The sequence below is a fragment of the Arachis hypogaea genome, chromosome 6, assembly GCF_003086295.3.
Source record: "Arachis hypogaea cultivar Tifrunner chromosome 6, arahy.Tifrunner.gnm2.J5K5, whole genome shotgun sequence".
Lineage (NCBI taxonomy): Eukaryota > Viridiplantae > Streptophyta > Magnoliopsida > Fabales > Fabaceae > Arachis > Arachis hypogaea.
Genome location: NC_092041.1, coordinates 98,891,936 through 98,917,386, shown reverse-complemented (window position 1 = coordinate 98,917,386; position 25,451 = coordinate 98,891,936). Strand labels below are relative to the sequence as shown.

At 33.8% G+C, this 25,451-nt stretch overlaps 1 protein-coding gene and 1 pseudogene across 1 annotated transcript; both read right to left on the bottom strand.

Annotated features, from left to right (window-relative positions):
- Positions 1-5,304: 5,304 nt before the first annotated feature.
- On the bottom strand, positions 5,305-8,923 carry LOC112697102 (small ribosomal subunit protein uS13m). Its single transcript, XM_025750112.3, has 4 exons — positions 8,427-8,923; positions 6,254-6,387; positions 5,889-6,122; positions 5,305-5,795 (listed from the first exon to the last, which is right to left on the bottom strand). The coding sequence occupies exons 2-4, from the start codon at positions 6,308-6,310 to the stop codon at positions 5,643-5,645; spliced, it is 444 nt and encodes a 147-aa protein (XP_025605897.1). The 5' UTR covers positions 6,311-6,387; positions 8,427-8,923; the 3' UTR covers positions 5,305-5,642.
- Positions 8,924-13,689: 4,766 nt separating this feature from the next.
- LOC112697101 (alpha-mannosidase At3g26720-like) lies at positions 13,690-23,568 on the bottom strand (annotated as a pseudogene).
- Positions 23,569-25,451: the final 1,883 nt, after the last annotated feature.

The following is a 25,451-nucleotide window of genomic DNA, read 5'->3' as shown; positions in this document are numbered from 1 at the left end:
ACATGCACTACATAATCTTAATTGAACTATACTGCAGAAAGGTTTGTAATATCCTTAATATAGAATTTTTTTTTTTTTTTTTTTGGTGAGGGAATGGGGTCAAAGACCGCAGAACGCCAGAACAGAAGGAAAAAAAAATCGAAGAAAGAAAAAAATGAAAGCACAAAATAACCAAGGGTTAACTAACACCGCTTCTTCTAGGAATTCCAAAACAATAAGCTTCTAGCATAGAGCAGATATTTGGAGTGGGAGCGTCCAATATATGAAGGGCGTGAGGAAATTCCTGACCGTTTTTAGCAAGTTGATCGGCTACAGTATTGGCTTCCCGAAGAGTATACAACCACTCAATTTCTTGAAGTCGGTCAGAATTTTAATATCATCAAGAGTCTTACATGGATGGGAAGGAAGAGCACCATCTTTGATAAACCGAATTGCCATGGCTGAATCAGATTCAACGATTAAATTGACTATATCCATTTGTTGTTGCAATTTGGAGGCCTTTAATATCCCCCAGAGTTCTGCTTTGAACAACTTCTGAGATTGCATGAGAAGTCCTTAACAAAGAGAAAAGCTTAGTATACAAGCGATTAGGGCTTGTAACTATTACAAGTTCATTAACGCCTAATCCGCTAAAACACGCTGCAACTCCTACGTCACTTACACACGCCATACAAAGATCCCGCGTTTGTATAACTACCAAATTTAAAAGATTTGTTTCCTTCTTTGTTTTCTTTCTTTTCAAATTTCATCGTTCTTCTTCTCGCGCGTCTTCCCCTGGTTTTTCGATCGTTCTTTTCCTCTCCTTTCTCATTGGTTTGTTCTTCGTCATTGATGTTAGTTTTTTCTCTCTGTAACTCCAGCTTCGTTTTGACATGGTGTATTTATAGTTTTTGACATAGTGTATTCTGCAACCTCTCTGTTGTTGATGACCAGTTTGTTCCGAAGGTTGGAATGACCTTTACCACCCTTGAAGATGCTCGAAAATTTTACAGAAACTATACCAAGGTTGCAGGTTTTTCTACAAGAGTTCGGAGCACAAATAGAAAGGAAAATGAGATTAAGAATCAATTGATTACATGTAGCAGAGAGGGAAAATGAAACTCTCATAGCAAATACTCATTTGATAGGAATTGGAATGATTTCCTGCTAAACTTTGGTCTTGTGGACAACAAGTGGCTTTCATGTAGTGTTGGGTTAAAATCTGCAGCAGGGGTGTAAATTTAATTTGTTATCGGGTGTATTTATAGTCTGTGTTTGGGTGTATTATGCAGATCTCTATGCAGACCGTCATATTTGGGTTCCAATCTATCTGGATCACCACTTCATATTATAGTGCCTGTAAATCAGACATTTTGAATACACCAGAGAGAGTTTAATTAATTTTGGTCTTGTGGACAACAAGTGGCTTTCAGGTAGTGTTGGGTTAAAATCTGCAGCAGGGGTGTAAATTTAATTTGTTATCGGGTGTATTTATAGTCTGTGTTTGGGTGTATTATGCAGATGTCTATGCAGACCGTCATATATGGGTTCCAATCTATCTGGATCACCACTTCATATTATAGTACCTGTAAATCAGACATTTTGAATACACCAGAGAGAGTTTAATTAATTTTGGTTTTGTGGACAACAAGTGGCTTTCAGGTAGTGTTGGGTTAAAATCTGCAGCAGGGGTGTAAATTTAATTTTTTATCGGGTGTATTTATAGTCTGTGTTTGGGTGTATTATGCAGATCTCTATGCAGACCGTCATATATGGGTTCCAATCTATTTGGATCACCACTTCATATTATAGTACTTGTAAATCAAACATTTTGAATACACCAGAGAGAGTTTAATTAATTTTGGTCTTGTGGACAACAAGTGGCTTTCAGGTAGTGTTGGGTTAAAATCTGCAGCAGGGGTGTAAATTTGATTTGTTATCGGGTGTATTTATAGTCTGTGTTTGGGTGTATTATGCAGATCTCTATGCAGACCGTCATATATGGGTTCCAATCTATCTGGATCACCACTTCATATTATAGTGCCTGTAGATCAGACATTTTGAATACACCAGAGAGAGTTTAATTAATTTTGGTCTTGTGGACAACAAGTGGCTTTCAGGTAGTGTTGGGTTAAAATCTGCAGCAGGGGTGTAAATTTAATTTGTTATCGGGTGTATTTATAGTCTGTGTTTGGGTGTATTATGCAGATGTCTATGCAGACCGTCATATATGGGTTCCAATCTATCTGGATCACCACTTCATATTATAGTACCTGTAAATCAGACATTTTGAATACACCAGAGAGAGTTTAATTAATTTTGGTCTTGTGGACAACAAGTGGCTTTCAGGTAGTGTTGGGTTAAAATCTGCAGCAGGGGTGTAAATTTAATTTGTTATCGGGTGTATTTATAGTCTGTATTTGGGTGTATTATGCAGATCTCTATGCAGACCGTCATATATGGGTTCCAATCTATCTGGATCACCACTTCATATTATAGTACCTGTAAATCATGCATAATTCAGAACTCTTTCTCTTTCTCCTCCTCATCTTCTGCTGCTTCTTCTTCTTCAAAAACGATTTTACCATGAAAAATCGAAAAAAACGAGAAAACAGAGAGAAAAGACGTAAATGAAGAAGAAGAAGAAAAAGAGGAAAACGAGGAAGAAGAACGTGCAGAAACGAAAGAAAAGGAGAAGAAGAAGAGTAAGAGGAAGAAGAACGTGCAGCAAGAAGAATAAGAAAAATTTCAGAAACCATGAAAATCGAAAAAAAAAACGAAGAAGAAGAAGAGGAAGAGGAAGAGGAAGAGGAAGAGGAAGAAGAAGACGAAGAAGAGAAGAAGAAGAAGAAGAAGAAGACGAAGAGAACCGTTTGAGTGGGGCGCGTGTAGTTACGCTCCATTCAAAATGAGTTAATGCGCGTGTTAATGAAGTTTGGGCTGATAACTTGTAAAACTTGTACGGCCTTTTTACTTGTATGTGTAGCAGGCCCCCTTAACAAATTTGCCGAGATAATTTCTAAAAACTCCTCCACAAGCCGCATTATTGATATGTTTAAAGAAGGATCCATCTACATTTAATTTTAAGCCGCATTATATCCTTAATATAGATTGCAAGGTGCAATTGTTGTCTAAATGATGTGCATTCTTTCCATAACAAATAGATATAACTTTTCTCAATTTCTACCTTTGATATGAATAATTTACTATGATTACCTACATTGATTGATCCAGGCAATCAAACCTAATTAATGAGAAAAGTCACAACCATCCATGAATAATAATTACTTAATCACAATTGTCTTTCCACACTTGGTAGCTGTTGCTCTTTCTCATGCTGGAATCTAAGAAGAATTAACGAGGGCAAGAAATCTGCTGATAGAGCGGAATGCTGCACTTGATCTAGCAAGTAGAGAAACAGAAACTACAATTCATGAATGCAGTTATTGCACTCTCTTCATTGTTACAGGAAATAGAGTTGACGGCTAAGCAACATCTGAATTATGAAAGATTCCTTCTCATGTGAATACCCAAAAATCCTTTAGCTGCAACCGTAATACATATAACCCCAAAATGCTTATTTCAATTGAAACAGTGAAATGCTTTGAAATGTAATATGATGCTTGTTCCATCTTTTCATTGGGCTTGTATCAATATTTATCTTTTCATGATGTATTTGATTTTCATGTATTTACAAATGTCAAACTACAATATTCACTACTACCTAAGTTAAGTCAAAAACTTTCGAAACATTCTTGTCACATGTTAGCACCAATACTTGTTATTACTAAGTTTAATTCAAGATTTATGAAGTACTATTTTTATAGTCCTTCTAAAATAACTTCAAATTAGTAAGAAAAAAGATTTAGTGGAACAAAAAATGGAAAAATAAGTCGTAAGGCATGCCAAACACAAACAACTCACTAAGCTACCAAATAAGTCCACTGTAGATTTTATCTGGCATAGGCATCTTTAAAATCTTTCTAGGGGGCTGTCCGTCGGCGTGGTCAGTGCGCGGGGAGGACAGGTGGTCATTCGTCCAGGGGGAAAGCAGGCAGGCGGCCAAGGTGGGGAGTCCATTCGGGGATGAGACTGGGAGTAGGGGGCGGCCACGGAGGACAGTGGCGGGGCGGTTGGCCACCCCCTCCCGTTTGCTCACGAGATAAGTTTATATTTTTCTACAATTATTATAAGCAAAGATTGGCCAACCAGCCACCACTGATGTTCTTGTTAGGCACTATTAATTAGTTCTTTGATTCCACGACATCAGTTTGATATATAAAACTAGAGAGAAACTTCCGTGATATAAAATTAAAAAGAGGCCATAACTAATCAACTTCCATGTGCTCCAAAGAAAGAGCAGAGACAATATAAAAGGAACATCAAACAAGAAGGCCTACACCAAAATAATAAAAACATTACATAATCAATCACAAGTCAGAAAAATGAAAACATAAAATATTTGACTAAGAGCACATAAAATCATGCGCAAAGGCAGACATACTACACCACATAATCCGCTGATTTTCTCCATCTACTTTTTCCTCCCCAAAATGTTGTTTTCTTTAGAATAGACATATTTACCTGGTATTAGTCAATTTCGTGCAGGATCCGTTGGCATTCTGCTCTAAAACAGAAATGACAGTCGTTAATGTTCTTCTTTGGCGTGCTCTTCCACCATTTCTGTCTTCCTTTGAAATGGATACAGGGGCGGTGAGGGCGAGACTGACACAAGTGTGAAGGAGATAGTGAGAAGGTTGAGGGAGTGCAGGTGCACATGACTAAGGGAAGTGTGACCCGCATTGAAAACTGAGATATACACCTCTCATCATTTGTACGGTTGTCTCATATTGGACTCCCCTATGGGGAGTGTCCGCATAAGCATTTCTATTCTATCAAATGGTTTAAACTTTAAAGTACAAAATACGGAATTTAACAGTGCATTCTTTTTCTTGGGTGATACATGGCTCTTCATGGCACTACTACTTAATGGTCACACTGATCCCTACTATTACTCCATGTGATCGATCATTTAATAATAACTGCACTTATTGACACTAGAAAAAATATTATACCGTGTCCATAAAGCTCAAGAATATATGGATCTCAATATAGTTCTTCAATATCTAGAACACCTAAAAACAAAATTAGCACCATCCGCTACCTCATTTGATAGTCTATTAGCCAAGGTTATGTTTAACCAACCTCAGTTGGGGGTAATCAGTACCAATTTCAATTGCCATAACTTTGTTGAATTCTACAACACAAGATATAAGAACACAAAAAGTAAAAAAATAAAAAGGATTACTTTGGATTACCAGCATATAGGAAGAATATGAAAAAATAGAATTGCACTCAATCAATAAACTGGAATATTCGGAACTACAGACACAAAAGAAGTTCTAAGTTGAACCTTCATAAATTGGTAGGAACTCAAATTCCACTTCAAGATGCTTCATAGTTCTTCAGGCAAATAGGGAAATAGAGAAAAAAACACCTATGCAATCAGCACAAATGATTGACAGTACCAACTTAAAGACAATAAACTATTACTAATCAACTGCCATAAAAACAAGAACTTATTCAATTAGCTTTTATATGCGGAGCTGAAAGACTAAAACACAACTCATCTGTTGATTGATCACAAGCAGCAATATTCATCTTCATCTTGTTCCCCTCCAAGTAGGCCTGCTCTTCCTGGTGCGGGCATTGGTATGAGTTCGCTGGCCTCGACAGGGTAAGCCATCGACATGCCTGATGCCTCTGTAGCACTGAATGCCCACCAACCTCCCCACATCTCTTTCAACACATTTTTTCTGTTGCCAAACGAAAAATGTTAACTATCTGACTATCAAGAATTCATTTCAATAACTAACAAGTAATAACAAAGATCATTGATTATTGGGTACCAAATCATTCCCAATCAAGTACTTGGAAAGCAATTCGCGAAGGGAGTACAACTCTCTCTTGCTAAGGTCTCTAACATATTTGTTTTCAACACCGAGCTCGCAGACAATGTGATGAGCCTTGGAACGCCCAATGCCATGGATATGCTGAAGAGCATACTGGAGGCGTTTCTGGTCAGGGATTTCACCTCCAACACCACCTCCTATGTTTATATTTCGTGCACGCACGCCCCAAACCTGCACCAACACAAAAATGGCAAAATCGTATGCCAATTGAGAAATTTAGAAGTAGACTCACAAGAACCCTAAACCCTTGAAAAATCATAAGATGGTGAATGTGATTCCGTGGAAGAGCCTTGCGAACTTACGGAAAGGTTTTGACGAAGGTGGAGAACAACTTTCGTGGCGTTGCAGAAACCCAACATGGTTTGGATTGGGATGGTCGTTGCAGGTGAGGGTTTCCAACTCCACAGTTTGTTCTTTCCAATGGAAATTGACGAGACTGTAGGATGCGGTGGCGAAGAAATTCAGAGAGACAAATTTAAATTTTGACGAATATTTTGTCAATTATTTCATTATCCTATGAAAAATTTTAACTTATGTTTGGTAATTATTTTTTCATTAATTATAGGCAATAACAAATTAACAATAGAGGGATGAATTTAGGGATGGCAATGGGTCTCCATGGGGGCGAGGACCATCCCCCAGTCCCCGTTTAGCAAATTGTCCCCCGTCTCCGCCCATCCCCGTTACGGATCCCTGTTTATTTTCCCCGGGTACCCATGGATATTAAATTTTAAAAAGGAAAAAAAAAAACACAACCATGATAAAATCCCATACAATTCAACTAAAATGTATCAAATTAAACACAATTCAAACACATTCAACATAATAACATAAACACTAAATTTCCAACATACAAATTAAAATAAAACGGAATAGAAAAGTTTCCAACAAAACAACATAACAAATCTTGGCCGACTATCATAGCTCGGTTAAAATGCAATGATTAAAAATGGGCAAATTCCATATCCCATGCTCACTCATATAAATAAACATCCTAAATATCTTTCAAATTTAAAACCCTACAAAAAATATCACCAACTAAATGTAATTAATTATCAAATATGCAATAACTTGCTGCAAATTTGTTGACAATTAACATAGTTATACTTCCATTAAAAATAGCTGGATTGAATTACAATGCACAAGTAAAAGATAGAGAATATTGTCTAAATGTAGCTAAGTCAAAAAGTAAAACAAAAAATGATAGTGTTGCACAATAAACACACAATAGAGGCTGAAACAAAAACACAACAAAGCCTGAAACAAAAAGAATCCAACACGGAGGAGGGGTAGCAAGTCGGCGGTGATCAAGAACAGGGACAGTGCAACCAAACAATGAAAACAGAATTTTTTTATATAACAGAACAATCAAAACATGAATCATACAATCACTAATTGCAATTTTTTTCTTCATAAGAACAGAACAATGAAAACATGAAGCATACAATAAATCAAAAGATCACCAATTGCAAATTTTTTAATAAGAACAGAAGTTAGAACAGTGAAAAATGAAGAAAGATTAACAGTTTTCAACCCAATTTTAACAAAGCTCATCACAATGATTAACAAAAAAAAAAAAGCAAAAACAGTGAACCAGTAACATAGGCAGTGCAAATTCAAGAAACTTTAATAAAATTTAACTACAGAAACAGACAGTAAAGCAGTAATAGAGTTATCAATTTAAAATTTATCATCAAATACAATCAGTGAGCAAAACTAATCAACCAAGTACTGACTGGGCATTCGAGAAAAAAAAAACATTTAAATCACAGCAAAAACACAACAACAATAGGAACATTTAAAACAAAGCAACCCAAAAAAAAAATCTAAAAATCATCATTGCTAAAAACAATGATTTGATACGTGTATGCTCAAAGAATTAAAAGCTAAGCTTACAGGAAAGTGAAGAATACCCAAACCAAAGAACCTTCAATCACAGCTTAAATCAAGAACAGAAAATCACAACAAAAACAACAAAATTTAAAAGTAACAGAAGAACAACAACACAAGAACAATTAGCAAATTAACAAATTCACAATAACAGTTAAAAATTTACCAGAAGAACACTAATGCAAGTGGAATCATCATGCTAATATGTTTTCTGCAAAGATGCTATTTATGCAGCTAAAATTTCCTAATTACTAAGATCCAATTATTCTAATTTCACATGCAATCAACTAACTAAGTTTCTAAAAGCTAGAAATTATAAAACCAACCAGAAATATGGTTAAAGCGTTTCATCAAACATGTTGAGTGCGGTAAAATTAAAACGAAATAAGAGAATTCAAAGCTTAATATCAATGTGATAGAGAAGAGAACATAACTATTGTAACTTTAATTCAGTCTATGAAAAAATCCAAACCACTACCAAATCAAATAGTTACTTATTGTAATAGAAATCAGAAGTTGCAGAGTTGAAGCAGAGTATTGGTGTTGTGTGAGTGTATTGTCTAGTGGCGGGTTTAGGGAACTCACGGCGGCGACAAAAGAGAGCAGTTCGACGGCTAGGTGGAGCGCGCGGGTTGGTCGCAGAGTTTAAAGCAGATCAGCGTGGCTTCCAGACGAACGCGAATGCGAACTCGATCGTGAACGGCGAAGAACGCGAACGAAGACGACAGCTGAACGAAGACGCGAACGTGAACGGCAAACAAACGGCGACGGAAGCGCGGCTGAGCAGACAAAGACGACGGACGCCGAGCTCGAGGAAGCAGCCGCGATCGGTTACAGTGAACAGGGGTTGAAGACTTGGAGCACGAGGGAAGCTAGATAGACGGACGGATTGCGAACTTTGAGTGCGACGGACGGCGGCAGTATGCCACTCCTTGCGGCGGTGGTGTAGGCTTAAAGTGCTAGGATTTTTGGCTGGGTTTGTGTGATTTCTTTCTGAATGAAAGAAAGAAAGGGGGAAAGGGAGACAGAAAACGAAGGACCTTCCCTTTTTTGTGTAAACCGGGCGGATTTCGGTTCGGTTCGACCGGCCAATTCTCGACCGATTCAATAGTTTTATACCGATTTTCTAAACAACAGTTTTACATGTCTGATCAAATTGTTATTGTTGTCGGTTCGTGATTGAACCAGCCTGATTGATCCAATTCGATTTTCAAAACATTGGAATACCTCAATTTCGGGTTTTTTTTAAATAAATAAAAAATATTATTTTCTAAAACTAATTATTCCAACTTTAAATATCACAATACGTTTTCTTTTTATAATTTTAGACAAGTTTACTGCACTCCCAGGTGAACTCCATTATTTTCATAGAGTTCGTCGCACTCCCGACAAACTTCATCTTGAATTCACACAATAAAAATATGGCTGGTGGAGAACCAAACTCAATACCATTGTTTCATTCTTCTCTTTGGTTCTCAACTTGGCATTTGTTTTCTACAATGTCAATTAATCTATTATCCATTTATTATAGTGGTGAAATAGTGTATGATGAAGAAAGTTCTATTATTTTTAAGTCCAGACAACTAATAATTTACATACATAACACCAGAAGTCAACAGTCTAACAGCGTTGAAGAATTTGATATTGCATTCCGTTGGACAGTAACACACGAAAAGAGTGAAAAAAATTTACTACAAATATCTGACCGAAATAGATGACAATTTATTGTATAAAAAGTATGCTACAGTTGTCTTTGGTATGTTGTTATTATGTTGATTAGACCACAGTTTTGAAAAAATTTCTGTTGTTTTGAATTAGGTATCGGTTACGTGACGACGAGGACATATGTCTTAAAAAGTCGTGGTACAACCGATGGACAAATGTTTGTTGTTGGAATTATTCGTGTTTTTAGTTGAGTTGGGTGGACAAGGATCATCTGCGGATACGGTTGATAATAGTTCATTAAGTGGAGCTGTTAGAAGAAATATTAGAAAGACGATGATTGATCTAACTATGCCAGTTGAAAGTAGTCAAGAGGGGTCAAACGTTGAACTTCCTAATGCTAACATGATGCAACAGGCGCTCCTCGGTCGCATCCTGCTCTAGCTCTCCGCAAACGATATTCTAAAACTAGCTAAGTTTGACAGTCCATTTCGTCTGTGACTGTCTTTCCTCTGGGCGGAACAACACCTAGTAGTTGCTGGCAGAAATCCTTAATGGACCGTCCATCATGGTGCTGCTGCCCACCCATCGATGCAGTCACTCATAGGATCATCATCGATCCTGACTCCTGAGTCCCAATTGGTATGCCACATCTTACAAGATGATAGTCTTCTTCCCGCGTGGCAGGTGAAATGTATGGGACTCAGATCTCCATCTCTCAATCAATGCTGATGCCAATGGCCAATCATACTCGAACTCTACCATGTACACCGCATACTCAAACCCAACTCGTCTGAGATATGGCCTAATCTACTTATACGGGCGTCTCCTCGAATTTCGTCTGGTGTGTAATATCCGAAGTGCCTACCGAACAAAATAAACAAGTTAAAAACAAAAATAAGGTCAACAAATAAAATTACAAATTCACATTTCATTATAATATAATGAACAAGAATGAAAAAATGTACCACTCGATCAAGTCTGCCTACTATGTGCTCAGCCTGATCCAATCTATACAGGATATGCTCGTACCCTAACAACTTCTACTCCATCACTAAACTCTATCTAATAAAATAATATAAACTGAATTTAATTCCTTTCACATTAACTAAATTTTTATAAAAAATATTTAAACTAATTATCTATCTTACATCTTAACCCGTTTATAAATTTACTAATTAATATGTACTATAACTAACACAACTAACTCTATGAACATATTAATTATCAGTTAACTGATAATTTAATTAAACTAACTAGTTATACGTGTTTCAATTTAATAACATATTCAACTAATTTACATCCAAATCACAATTTAAATTAACCCTATCAATTAAACTAAGTAACTAACTAACAATACCCTTATAAGGTACTCCAACTATAAAGAAATATATTATAAACAGTAACTCAAATTGAAAATTGATAACAAAAGAGCATACTAACCTGAAACTGACGATAGAGCAGATTAAAAATTTTACAAGAGTCGAAAGACAGAAAATCCAACAGAAAAGATAGCAAAAAAATGACAAATAAAGATGGAGGAAAGCAGATTTGGGAGAGAAAATTCTGAAAACGACAACATGAATGGTCCCATGACTTTATATATTGTGGTGAACTCAAGGTGAAATTCACCGAGGGTGCAGCAAACTTCATATAAATTAAGAAGTTCGCCGGAGGTGCAGCGAACTCTATGAAAATAATGGAGTTCACAAGAGTGCGCACGAACTTGCCTAAAACTACAAAAAAAAAAACGTATCATGATATTTAATAATTGGTTTTGGAAAATAATATTTTTTATTTATTTCGGAAAAAAAATCCTCAATTTCGGTCTCCGTTCTCATTTATTGATGAGTTGGATAGAGTTGTCAATTTGATCCATAGCAAGTAAGATAGTGTGCAGTTTGAGTCTCAATTTTATTCGATCAATCACATCTTGTATATATTCTATATGTGTATAAAAATATGTTTCAAGTGAATGTTGAACCAAAAACCTTTTACTAAATGCAAAAGACTTTAGCCACTAAAAAAAGATTATTAATTGATAATGTAATAATTTTTTTACATAAAAGTCAATTCTATTTTAAATTATTATCAAGATACACATATATAGACCAAATGTCAATTTTATCCTCTTTGTTTTATGCATTGTGTGTTATGCATTGGTAATTTCAAAAATAATTAGAGATAAAAAGGTCAAATTTTGTATTCTATGCATTGTATTTTATTTTCGTGTCTCAACTTTAAAAAAATATTAAATATATGTATTTTGTGTGTATTTGTGTACTACCGTATTTATTTAAATTTGTGTCTCAGCAAATAAATAATAAATATGTACCACCGTGTCTAATAATTAATGTTCATTTCTCAATAAACAAATACAGCTTATAAAATGTGTTTGTTTGAGGTGAAAATAGAAAGAAGAAAAAGAAAAAAAATACAAAAATAGTTATATTTTATTATTTAATTGAATAAAAGGGTCAAGAGAAAAAAATAAATAGTGTACAAAAAATAAATGAGATTTACTAAAAAAAATTTTCCTTCCAACATTAGATGGAAAATGAAGAAAAATGCATTTAGTATTTAAACCATTAATATAAGGATGTAAAATGGAGTATCGCATATTAATAACAATTAATATAAGGAGAATGACAATGTGACTTTGAATTTGATAATGACACTCTTGAATTATGTCTTTTTTTTAATAAAAATATTATATAATATCAAAAATTAATTATTCAATTAATTATTATAAATTTATATATTATTTAATTTATTTTAATATATATTTAATATTTAAACATATATTTTATATAAATGACAAATTTTTTATGTGTTCTTATCATAGTTGTTTTTTAAATTATTCCCCATTATTATTATTTGCGATAAGAAAAGGCTCATAAAAATGAGAGTATTTTGAGAATAATAAATAATAAAAAATAATGTTATCAATTAGGAAATAATAAGATCTATTTCCTTAATATAAAACAAATAATATTTTGTTTAATTTTTTATGTAACTTCTTTTAAATATTTAATTATTTACTCTCTCTTAGTTGAAATTTTAACTTAATTTCCGCTACAAAAATAATTTTTTTTAGAATTTAATTTTTATGCACGAATTAAACAGAATTTTATACCTGTAATTACTCATGTTTAGTCTTCTTAACAAAATAACTAATTTTTAAATTCAGTATTTACAAATTAAAATGTCATTTAAAAGCTGAAAAACGTATAAACATCTTTAGACTGTTAGTGCATTAATGTGAATTTCTTCATTTTATAGATGTTAAATTAATAATAGGTATAATAACTTATACTCATTATTAGTTGTTACCTTGTAACACAGTAATGACTAAACTATCTAGTTAAAAACGTTTTAAAGGGTCTTACTAATATGTGTCCGAAAGACACATTTTAAAAATAATATAAAAAAATATTTCTCTTATACTTTTAATACATTAAATAGTAAATACATAAAAAATTAAAAAAAATATTATTATATTCTTACAATATTTTCTTAGGACGTACATTCCAAATTTTTTAATCATGCATTTTCATTAAAGTGAAAATCTTTTTGAAAAAGATAATGGTAAATTATCAAAATAATATTCGAAAGGTCATTTCACTAACAAAGTAAAATATAAAAAATAAATAAGCTTTCAAAAAATTTAAAAGCGACAAAAATTTATAAAAAATGACTATTGTATTCGTCAAAAGATATGTGTATTTGATTCAAATTTTTATAAAAATATTTGAATAATTATTAGAAAATACATTCAAAAATCACCAAAAGAATTTACTTGAAGTAATATCTCATATTTCTAGAAACGAAAATATCTCATTTTTTTAATTATATTTAAAATAAAAATCACATCAAAATTTAATCTTTAAAACTCTTTAATATATATATATATATATATATATATATATATATATATATATATATCCTGTTGTCCATATTTTTTAAAAAAGATCTTCTAAAATAAAAAATTAATAAAATGAGAAAATTAAAGTTTAATAATTATTGGTTTTGTAACTTTCAATTTCTTATTTATTTTTATTAGCAAAATATAAGTTTTCTGGTTCTATTTTGATAATTTATCTAAAAATAAAAGAAAAATAAAATGAATGGAAAGTTAAAAACTTAAAAAGTAGAAAATTCGGGATGAGTCTCACACTCCATGCTATGACGCAAGGGTTTGTGTCAAATTGTCAATTCAGTGTAAAAGTCAAACGAGTACAATTGTACAAATGAAACAACTCTACAAGAAAACACAATTTCTAACAGCATATAAATATCGATGACACGAGAAGAAGAAAACAACCCTCTTATTACGTTGCCGCTTGATTTTCTGCTTCAGGAACCGTTTGAAGGGATGCAAATTCAATAAAAAATGTCCTAATTTCCATTGGAGCAAGTTCAACCACCAACTTTTCAGGATCAACAGGCCCTCCCCTCACCACCTTAGTTTCTTTCGTGGAGCCTTCTACTTTCCATGCTAACCTCTTCTTTTCCATTTCAGCTCTTTCTTGATTAGCAGACAAACTCATCTCGGTCACTTTCCTTATCTGAAGATGTCGTCAACTCGTTAGAACAAAAATTAGAGAGTAGCTTGTAGTAGTTATAAATCTTACCTTCTTGTTAGGAAACAGCTTTAACAATTCCACGCTTGCCATTGCTGAATAATCTTTGTCCTCCTCAATCTATTCATGGAACAAATACCAAAACAACATAAATTAGAAATATAAGTAGTTTTGCGCACTCATTAGTTTTGTTGAAAAGCTTAACTCTACAAGAGAGAACCAAAGGACTACAGATAAGTAAATCAGTAAAATAATAAAAACCTCGTAAAGGTGAGCCAATCTTAGAAGTATTTTTCCACTGTAAAGTTCCTGCAAAGTCCACAAAAACAATAAAATCACATCGGCGAAAAGACGAGACAACTAGAAAGCATTTCAGAGATCCATCTTCTATTTTGCTATTTTCCCCAAATATAGTTGCATACCTGGAGTGTTAAAAGAGCAGTATTGTTTGGGAAACTGTATGAAGAATCTATGCCAGAAAACGTTGATGATTGAAAATTTGACAAATTATCCCCATCCTGCAAGAATAGTGGAAAACTGTTATGATGAAAGACCCCATACTACTACTCGTATTTATTTATTCCCCTTATGTTTTACCTGTTCTGTGAATGCCAACAACAGTGGTGAATATAATTCCTGGCCAACTGTTCGACGCCACTTAGCACCTTCACCTATAGGATCAATTTTAAGGTACAGTTTTCCTTGAATCTGGAAATATCACATAAACAGGCATTAGTAGAGTATAACTGCAATATTTCATTTTACGTAGTATCTTTAATGCATCTTGCAGACACTTCAGGAACCCTGGGCAATAAAATGTTTTGAGAATATCAAAGAAAAGAAGGAACAGAGAAAGGGGGGGGGGGGGGGGGGAATAGTTGGCTGCTTCGCGAGAACCAGAAAGGTTACCCTCATAGAGATGAAATAACCAGAAATCATTATGCAAGTATTAGTACATAGGCTCTTTGGTACGATATACTTAACGGTTAAACCTTCACAGCTACCAGCAATGCAAACTGTTTCATTGAGTGCCTCACCAACGCCTCTTGTATCGTCATGGATAAGCCTCCTGGAAAAATGAAAAGGTACATCATATGAAAAAGAAACAGCAATAATTATGTCATTTATAAATCTATAGAGTAAAGTTGTAGCAAATAGAACTTAATATCAATAGAGATTGACAAGGAACATAACAAACCTGTGGAGCATGAGCTCTACTTGACCGTCTACCAAGCTTGAAACCCCAACTGAACGGTCCACCAACACTGAGAGTTCTGTGTTGCTATCTTGCACATATATTCCTAAGTTAACCTTAGACAATGGTGGTAACGCACAATATTTTTTCATTAATATCCATTTAATGAGGGGAAAGACAGAATCAAATATGATAGAGATAATAACATCTTTCTAAAACATGCCAATAGGCTTAATTGTAGGAATAGCAAAAAATTGCTTCATGTTACAACTGAAACACAATTTAAATATATAAAAGTGAAAAGATTAGATCAGCCTTGGAAAAAAATAGATTCACAGGGGGGAAGGAAAGACGTGAAGCAGCTAGTCTACAAAATCGTTATACACACACAAAAAGTGCGAAATTATTGAATATAAACATAGAATAGTGGAGGGATCATTAGTCTTCACTTAAAAACACTGAATATAAACAGAGAATAGTGGAAAGATCATGAGTATTCACTTAAAATTAAACACACCGGATAATAGTTTCCAGCTATGGGTTGGTTCACTTGTAGATCCCAGTCTGTCCGGAAATCTCGAATCTGCAAAATAATTTTACTTGTTTTATCCCACAAGATTGATACAACTACATAGACAAATCAATGCATCGAACTTTTTGAACGACCAATATTCAATGAATTCTTTTAGACAATCTTAACTCGCACTATTTTCGAAATGGTCCAATCTTCCACAAGAGACTAAGACTTTATTGTCTTTTTTACACATTAACACAAATCACCTATCAAGTTTCCATCATTTACTCCTCAAGAAAATTAACTCCAACACTTATTATTCATTTTAAATATTATTTTTCTTGTATGTACACTCATCAACCTTGGAACTCCCATCTTCACAACCTAGTTTTTAGTCCTGCTGGCAATTTTGTGCCCAACATAAATAACATAGATATTGCTGGCATTATTGGCATCATGAGAATTTTCCTTTGAGTTTGATAGCCACTCTCTATTGAAAAATATGACCAGTGTTTCTCCATGTCATCCACACAGAACCCTATGTTTGGCATCCCCATTAATCACCCATCATTTCATTGAACTCAAGGTCTTTCTATTAATTATTTTACCTTTGTCTTCCACATAAATCCCAAATAAACATGCAAATTAGAGTGGTTTAATGTGATATCAAGGTAATAAAAAATATTTAATATTTATTACAAAAAGAGAGTAAAACAAACACACCCTTTTAATGAAGTCACGTCCATTGGAATCTGTGTAGAATGTTTTGTTGGTCTTCATTGAGGTTGTAAACTGGGTAATAAGTTCTTTCCCAATGTTATCATCCACAGGTATAGGCCCAACCTACATATGCATAAACAGATTTTAGATGCAAATTCTGCACTATTTCTGTGCCATGTAAAAGGAAATATATATATATATATATATATATATATATATATTTGTTACTCAGCAATCAGAATACAGGGGAACTAACATACTGTGAACTCAACTTCAGCATGTTCCTTTCCCTTGAATATCCTTGTAATCTGTAAAAAGAAGAACGAATAATGCTTAAGTTCCACACAAAAATAGATAATCACAAGAAACACAACTTTCATTTTACTGAAATTTGTGGGTCCTGTGGATGCCATGGGAAGGGAGTAGCGATGAGAACACTTGAGGAAATTATGGTTATTTTAACCATAATTTACCTGAGATATCCATGGATTGAGCTGCTGATGAACTTCATCCAGCACTGGACCACTTAGAACAGCAAAAGATTCCTTAACACGAACAAACATACAGAATTAGCATCTTGAATTGTTCTCTGGATTGATCACAAACTAAACTATTGCCAACTGTTTAAAATTGAAGAATGAAAAGTTTGAAACCTGGCGATCAGATCTAATTGGAAATGATCCATTTGGGCGGAATACATATGCCCCAGAAGCCTTCAACATGAAAAAAAAGTTGGTAATCCCAAAGAAATATCTTAGTTAGTTTTATTTAAGAATAATATGGATGGACTGAAGCAAGTAAGAAATGGTATGATCATAGTGCTATCTAGCATAAAGCAAAAAAAGAAAGAAAAATGTACTTCCTCCATCCAAAAATTTAGAAAGTTGTTCATACTAACAATATGATTGAAGTCTACAAAAATTAATGCATTAAAAAATTGTGTTCAAGGAAGACTTGTGGTGGCTCCAATGACAATTAGGAGAGTGAATAAGATGAAGGATAATCCTTTAGCTAGAGAAAAGGGAGTTCTAAAAAAAACTCTGGAAGAAATTATCAAAAGATATTTAAATATAAATGGGTTTAAACCAGATGTGATCTGTGATAGCGAACTATGACATTGTTAGATCCATACAGACGCCTGGCATAGTTGTTGTTGATGCATGTAGAAAATTATGTATACACACAACTTACCTGAGGATCTTTATCTGTTCCATCATTTCCAGAATAATAACTGTATGTTTGTTCAACAGATGCTTTAACCTTCAGCCAAAACCAAGACAGAATATAAAACATCAGCATAACTAACTTTATACCATAACGAAAATTGAATTTGTAAGCCACTTATTCAGATTACATCTTATCTTGATCTTAGAATGCACTAAAAAATCTGCAAGCATATAAAAACCTAAGAGATGCATACTGAGGACTCACAAGATTTCTACTGTTAACATAATGAGTAAGCTTTCTTTCATCTGCAGAATAAAGCAGCTTCAAATTCCCTTGTCCAACTTCTATGCTGGTATTTGTACTTCTTTCTGATTTGTGCACCTTGGATATGGTTGAACGATTACCTTCGCCATTTAGTGAATTGCTCTCAGTTCCACTTATCGGTACATAGAAGCATAGAGTGGAAGATAAGAAGTTAGAAACAGAAGCAACATCTCTTACCTGTCTGTCTAGGCTTGGAGACTATGTATGTGCTGAAACCAAGGGGAGGTACAGACACTGGAAATGCAAGCCAGTACTTTGGTTCTGAACCAGGAGATTTTCCTAGATACGCTTTGACATAGTATTTTCTTAGGATTGAAGTGGCATTGGATAGTGGCAGAATTTGAGACTCAACTTCATTCCCAGCAGAATCTTTGACAGAAATGTCTGTGGTGGAAACCTGCAGCAAGTATGTTTTGTCATCAGTCATTAAAGAATGAACTTAGCAACAATGGATGAACTTCAAGACTAAAGGATGCTTTAATCTCTTAGAAGAAAATGAACAATGATTACCAAGAAACAGGAGTGTGGCATTAACACTAGATTCAGAAGCGATGATCGCACGTTATCTTTATAGTGTTACATATGCTCAACGTAAAAAAAAATATCATTCTAAGCACTTACAGGAATTCAAATTACTTCCTCCCTCTTCCAAGCAAGTGGGTTATAAACAACAATCACCTACAAAAGGCCACAACATTAAAAGAAATATGATATTGAAGAGGTTCATATCTGCTCATAACTTTGAGTTATGTAACTCTTGCTTTTAATGGTTGACTGATGTACATTATTATACTGACCAAGCTTTTTCCATTGCTCAACGTAGCTTCTGATGAAGGACAGTAACTTATATTGAGTAGAGGACACTGCAGCCAGATTCACATGACAGCTTTAACATAAATCCATAATATTACAAAGTGTTCTCAGATTATTAGATTTACAGACTCTAACATCACATAGTTTAGCAAGCCTTTAACTAAAAATAAACTAGAAAAAAAGTGATCACGTAACAGATCTTAATAGCCTTAACTATACAGTAATTCAGTCAAACATAGAACAAATGAGACTTTATCTTCTTAGAATGGTTCATGCAGCTAAACTATCTTTTCCCTAGGGAGTTGGGTGGTTTCAGAATGCATGAATTCATGTTGCATATATGTGGCTTGCAGAAAAAAAATCTAATAACTAATTTTAGCTTTTAATTTCCTGTCAACAGTCAGACAAGAAGTAACATATTAGAAGCTAATTTATGATGAAACCATCGATTGAAAACATAAGAAACTTATTCTGTGTCCAGAGTGCATTGCCTGTTGTAAGTCCGTCACTGGCTTCACCTGTTGCGAACTTAACTTTTGGTTTACCAAGAAAGCAAGGGCAGATGCAACCACCACTTCTGCCTGAAAATCAAGAGACAGTGGTCCATTTAATTTTATGTTATCGGCAACCAAACAGAAAATCATCAATATGCACCTCCTTATAGCCCAATGACAGTCGCAGTGCATAATCAGCAGCAACATGTTGTCTCTCTGTGCCACTCACTGCATCATGATGCTGAGCAATTGCTAAAGCTTCTGCTAATAAATTAGTATTTGGTCGAGATGCATTCCTCCCTTTGAAAAATTCTAATTGCCTTGCTGCCTAAATGTCAACAAGAAAGTAACAGATGCTCTAAGAAGGAAGTATGGGAGAGCTCACAAGGATGACAACAAACTAACTTACAGGTAAAAAAACGAGCATAAGATTTTACCTGATAGTAACCACTCATCACTCTCACATAACCCTTTAAAGCTGGCCTACTTGTAAAATAGCCAGTCCAATATGCATTCGGTTTATCTGCATATCTGAAATTATGTACCTTGAATTAAAACTGATCTCTTTCAACAATGTATAGAAATCTTAGGAGGAAAAGAAAGGATGGGAAGTGACAGAATGGTAGCGGTGATGAACTGCCTTCCTCCTATTTGCAGGTTAAAGTAGGAGAAATGACTGTTTATTACGTTATTTGAATTAAAAATACTTCCCTTCTCCTCATGAAAAGTCTTGTGTTAGAAATTCGTAATAGAGACTTTAAAACAGAGAAAATGTCTGTATTATTGACACCCCTTGTGTTGAAAACAGTGTGACAGCTAAGAAGAAAAGAATACAGTACTCGTTCACAGAGAATCTCAATCCCACCTTTCCCCTCCCATCCACTCACTTTTAGACAGCTCAGTAAGTTATTTATGTTGATCAAGGCCGAATGGGACTAATTTCATTTCCTTGCAGCACCTGATTTGCATTCTCTCTTGGCTCCTATATATATATATATTGGTGATTCTCAATTGGTCTCTACCATCTTCCAAACAAAGCTTTGGATCATTTTCCCTTCCTCCTTCTTAACTCACATCAAAACATAAATCTAAAACAAATATATATAATATATATATTCAAGAAAAACTCACGGGAAGAAATCATCAACTTTAAGAGGCCATTGCTCATTCGCTGCATATTTTGAATCAGTGTAGATAGATGGTGTTGAATATAATGCATTGACACGCCCATCCTGAGTGTATGACACAAAAAGAAAGCATAGATTTTAACTCAAAAGTGGTAAAATCCAGTATCTCCCATCAAGTATGAAAAACAAAAAAGTCCGAAGTAACACTTTAGGCAACAATTGCAAAGGTAGAGCACCTGATTCACATAGTGAATAAACTTATCCATCTGCCTGAACCATGAATCAGCATATTGATACCGGAAGTCTGTCCCCATTGCCCACATAATGTGATTGGTTCTGGTCACATTAGCCTAGATATGGACAAAGACAATTCAGTTTGTAACTTCCATAGGATCCTATTACGCTTCAAACAACATAAAACCAAAGTAAATATATGATATAAAAGTAAAAAACTAGTCTTGTCAACCAGTGCATCATTAGGCCTTTTTTAGGCCTCATTTCGAATAATGTGGGCTTTGGAGCTAAACGTCCTGTAAAAATCTACAAATGCATCAATATTGAAAAGTTTGATTAAAAGCTGATGAAATAATGGTAATATAATACATTTAACTTACAAATTTCATTTATTTATTAAAGCAATCATAAACTATTGAGAACATACGGAAGTATATGCCTAAATCAGGAAAGTAAAATTGCTAGAATTAAGAGAAGCTGAAGTTTTCTTTTAGGTAATTTTCTTTTAGCTGACTAGAAGCTCCTGTGACTCTCTTAAAGCAGAAGAAAGCCTTCTAAGAACTTTCCAAAACATAAATATTTTTTTGCTTTTGCTGTCAAAAGCACAAAATCAAATGCAACTGCCTCCATGCCTTACTCTACCTCTAGTCTACCTCTAGTTTATTTTATTTTTTACCTTAGTACCATGTGCAGACTGCAGAGACAGATAAGAAACCTAAAATTACGGATTAATTTTTTTATGGGAGTATCTTAACACATAATTAAACCACTCAAAATGTCATAGTTTCTCCACTCAAGTGTTCAAGAATATTGTGAATAATAAAACGGGGAACTAACCATAAATTCTTCATTGATATATGAGATGATAATACTAGACCAAGAATCTTCTCTCAAAACATCAAATATAACACACTGGATCAAGCAATTAAAATATAACTTCTGTTCTTGTATGATTTAGAGAGAGAGAGAGAGATTAATCTGCGCCATGGAAAAGAAAAAGAAAAGACGTTGACATAACAAGAGAGAGAGAGAGGAGGGGGGATCAATGGTCAACAACTCACCTGATATATGGCTGCAGCTACAAAGTCATTGACCCTTTCTTGAACATTATAGTCAAACAGTTCAATGTCATCCTTCAATATAAATACTTGAATCTCAGATGAGGATACTAAAAAAGTATTCAACATATTCTTTCCATAAATTTTAAAGAATACAAGAAATTTACCTGAATAGGAGGGGAAACATCATTGATCTCAAACGTGAAGCCATCAGGAGGATCATAATGCCTGGGAAATATCCCAGTAAATATCTGCAACGAAGTCACCTATGAAGGAACTGGAAAACTAAACCTTATATATCTAGACAGAAACAATATTGATAGGAACTAACTTGTGAAGAAGAACCAAGAGACCTAGAACCCTGCCAAATAACCTCAAGCATCTTCTCCTTCAATCGCTTGGCTCTATCCTGGTAATCAATTCTGGCAAAAAAGAGCGAATCGAATCCCAGCTGCAACATAGATATAATGAGTAAAACTTGGACACTGTATGCAGCACTAATAGCACTTATCATATTCTAGTTCTAATCCACTGAAACTAGTTATTTTGACAAGTATACTAACTTTCCACATAACTGGATTATGATAAACATACCTCAGCGCCAAGCAAGTACGCCTGAACCGCAGAATGGCCAAAAGGATCGATCTGCCAGCCAACTCTTGGAGTCTTACTGAACTCATCTTTAATGAATTGATGCCCGAGAGTTGTCTGATCAATCAGGTCAATGTAATGCGGGGTGGCCTCATCATGCATGCACATGCCCCCATTTCTTCAAAAACAAACTCAGATATTAAAGGGGAACATTGTTAATCAGATTCATGCTTCATAGACTGATGTTTGATCTACACAGATTATATGAATAAAAAAAAAAAGAGAAAGACCTTTGACTTACAAGGTACTCATTCAGATATTGCAACATCAAACTGATCAAATTAAATCATAGGCAATAATAATTCAAAACAGTAACTACTAAGTAGCTTCAGGCAGAAGAAAATACGAGACTTACATGAATTCAAGCTGACCAGAGTCAACAAGCTCCTTCACTTTAATTTTCTTAGCTTTACTTTGCTGTCTCCACCATCGTTGGAAAAATGCCTACATAAAAAATTACAATCAAAATAGAAATTTCCCAGTCAAACACAACAATCACTCATTCCCTTTAAGAATTTTACCATCCAAAAAAAAAAAAAAAACTCAGTGTCAGTATCAAATCAAAGTATTATCACCATCTCAACATAGATAAATTTGCGATTCTTGTCTTCCAAAAGCGCAGAGATCACAGAATCCAGCACGTTCTGCACACATGCACCCTGCCAAGTAGCAAGTGAGAAAGAAATTCTTGGAACCTCAAAGTCAAAAATAAAGAAAGAAAATTGACACTAACACGAATGGAGTTGTTGGCTCCGACGTAGTACTGATCAACGGTCTTGAGCCAGCCAACATCGTCGTGGGAGTGAGGCACCAAGTGAACGTTTATTTGACCGTTGACGATCCTCTGCGTGGTGTTGTACTCTATGTACTCTGAGTGTGATTGCGCCACCCAAATCGCCGCCACTATAACGACGAGTAGCACCGTAGCAGCGCCCATCATCACTACTCACTAGTCAGTAATCACTATATGTTGTTCAGTTCAAGTGATTATTGCAGTGAGAGAGAGAGTGTGTGCTTCTGTTGCTTTATAATATCTTGAGTGTGTTTAGCATTGTACTATTGTTATTGTTGTTGGCTGAAATAGGAAGTTTGCTTGGATTAAGTTGTGGAGTAGAAGGGAAGCACACAAGTGGGCCTATCCCGTACAAATTACTAACTAGATTATTAGATTTAAATAGTAGATACAGATACACGATTTTCCTCTTATCTACATATACTAGTAGTATACCCCGTGCATTCGCACGGTCTTAAATATGATTTTTTTTATTAAATTTAATTATATATGTATAACTCTAAATAGGTATGTATATAAAATATATAAAAACATTTAATTTAGTGTAATGAAAATATTTAAATTATAGAGATAATAATATTAAAATTTTAAATACATTCAACAATTTAGTTTAAAATTTTGGTATTAACACAATCAATTTTTAAATATATTTATATAATAACTCATTTAAAATATAATCAACTAACATACATATTAATCAAAACAAAATATTTCATACAAAGTTTACCAATATCTTAATATAAATATAATAGTTTCGATTACATGAGAGATAAAGAAAATACATATTAATTCATCTTGGAGAATTTTACTCTAAATTCATAAAAATCAAGACAAAATCCAAAAAGAACAAAATACAACTGAAAACATATTTCTATTTTAACGCATTGACGTCGGATCAGATTGATGCTGCATGCATATTTTAAATGCATTTTGAAGTTCATGTTCAGCTACACCATAAGAAGACGAATCTGGTAAAGCCATGCTGCTAGCACAATCTACTTCCTCATCCAACAAAGAATCATCCATCTATACAAAAATAAATATCAAATGCTAATAAGTACAAATATATAATAAAGTTAAACTAATAGTAATCATTTTTTAAAATCCAATCCCAATTCTTAAAATAAAATTATGAAAAATAGTTGTACATCGTAGGAAAAGAATTACAATTAAGACACCTTTTTTTCCATGTTAACAGTTGCTTCTGATAGACAGCCAATATCCATGAAGTATTCCTACAACCATAAAATAAACAATTTTGAAACTTATAATTACTAATTAGAAGATGAAAGTAATAAAAAAAATTAACTTCTAAAAGGAATCAATAATTTAAACTTATCATACTTTGATATCCACCACTTGATATAAGTTTTGAAAATCATCCATTGTTAGCAAACGTGAGGATGAGCTCTCAGCTTTTTCATTTTTAGTAATACTATCAGGGAACTTATTCTGAATCAAACCTCTCTGAAAATGGACACATTTGAAAATTTTAAAATTTTAAAATAAACCAAATATTTAACCAAATTAAATATAAATAAAAATAGCAACATAACTAAAGCATATATAATACAAAGATTTAGATTCGAAAATATTACATCAATCACCTTTTTATCATGCATGGAAGCAGCAGCTTCAAAAAGATTAACCAATGACATATCATCACAAATCCGATGAACCATATACACACTTGTGTTATACTGATACCCCAGAGGTCGAGGATCAATCATGAAAACCATCTTCCTTTGAATCAAATAGTTACCCAGTTCGGGAGGAACTTTACGTTCAGTATTAGTCTAAATTCAAAAAAAATAAATAAGAAATGAAACAAATCATAAGAAGGAATGGAATTACAATGAGTCTAATGAGAAAAAATATTCTATAATCAATATCAGCCTACGTTAAAAATTTAAAAAATCAGAAAAAAACTATAAGAAACATAAATGAACCTGTTTCAAATGGGGATTTTCATTTAGTAAAGCAGAGCATCTTTTCTTAATTATTTGAGTAATCTCACGATCATGAAGCAGGAACACATTGCTACCATTTGCATGAGAAATAATCACCTTAATTCGGTAACTGTATAATAATAACAATAAAGAAATATATAAAGATCATTTTGATGGCTTAACATTTATCTAAGAAGTATGTAAGTGAACAAAATAAAGAATTACTTGATTTTGAAAAATCATTGGAATTAAAAAAAAATTGGATAAAATCAACTCTTTGTGCAAACCTGGGTATAACATCAACACATTCAAGTTCACACATGTCA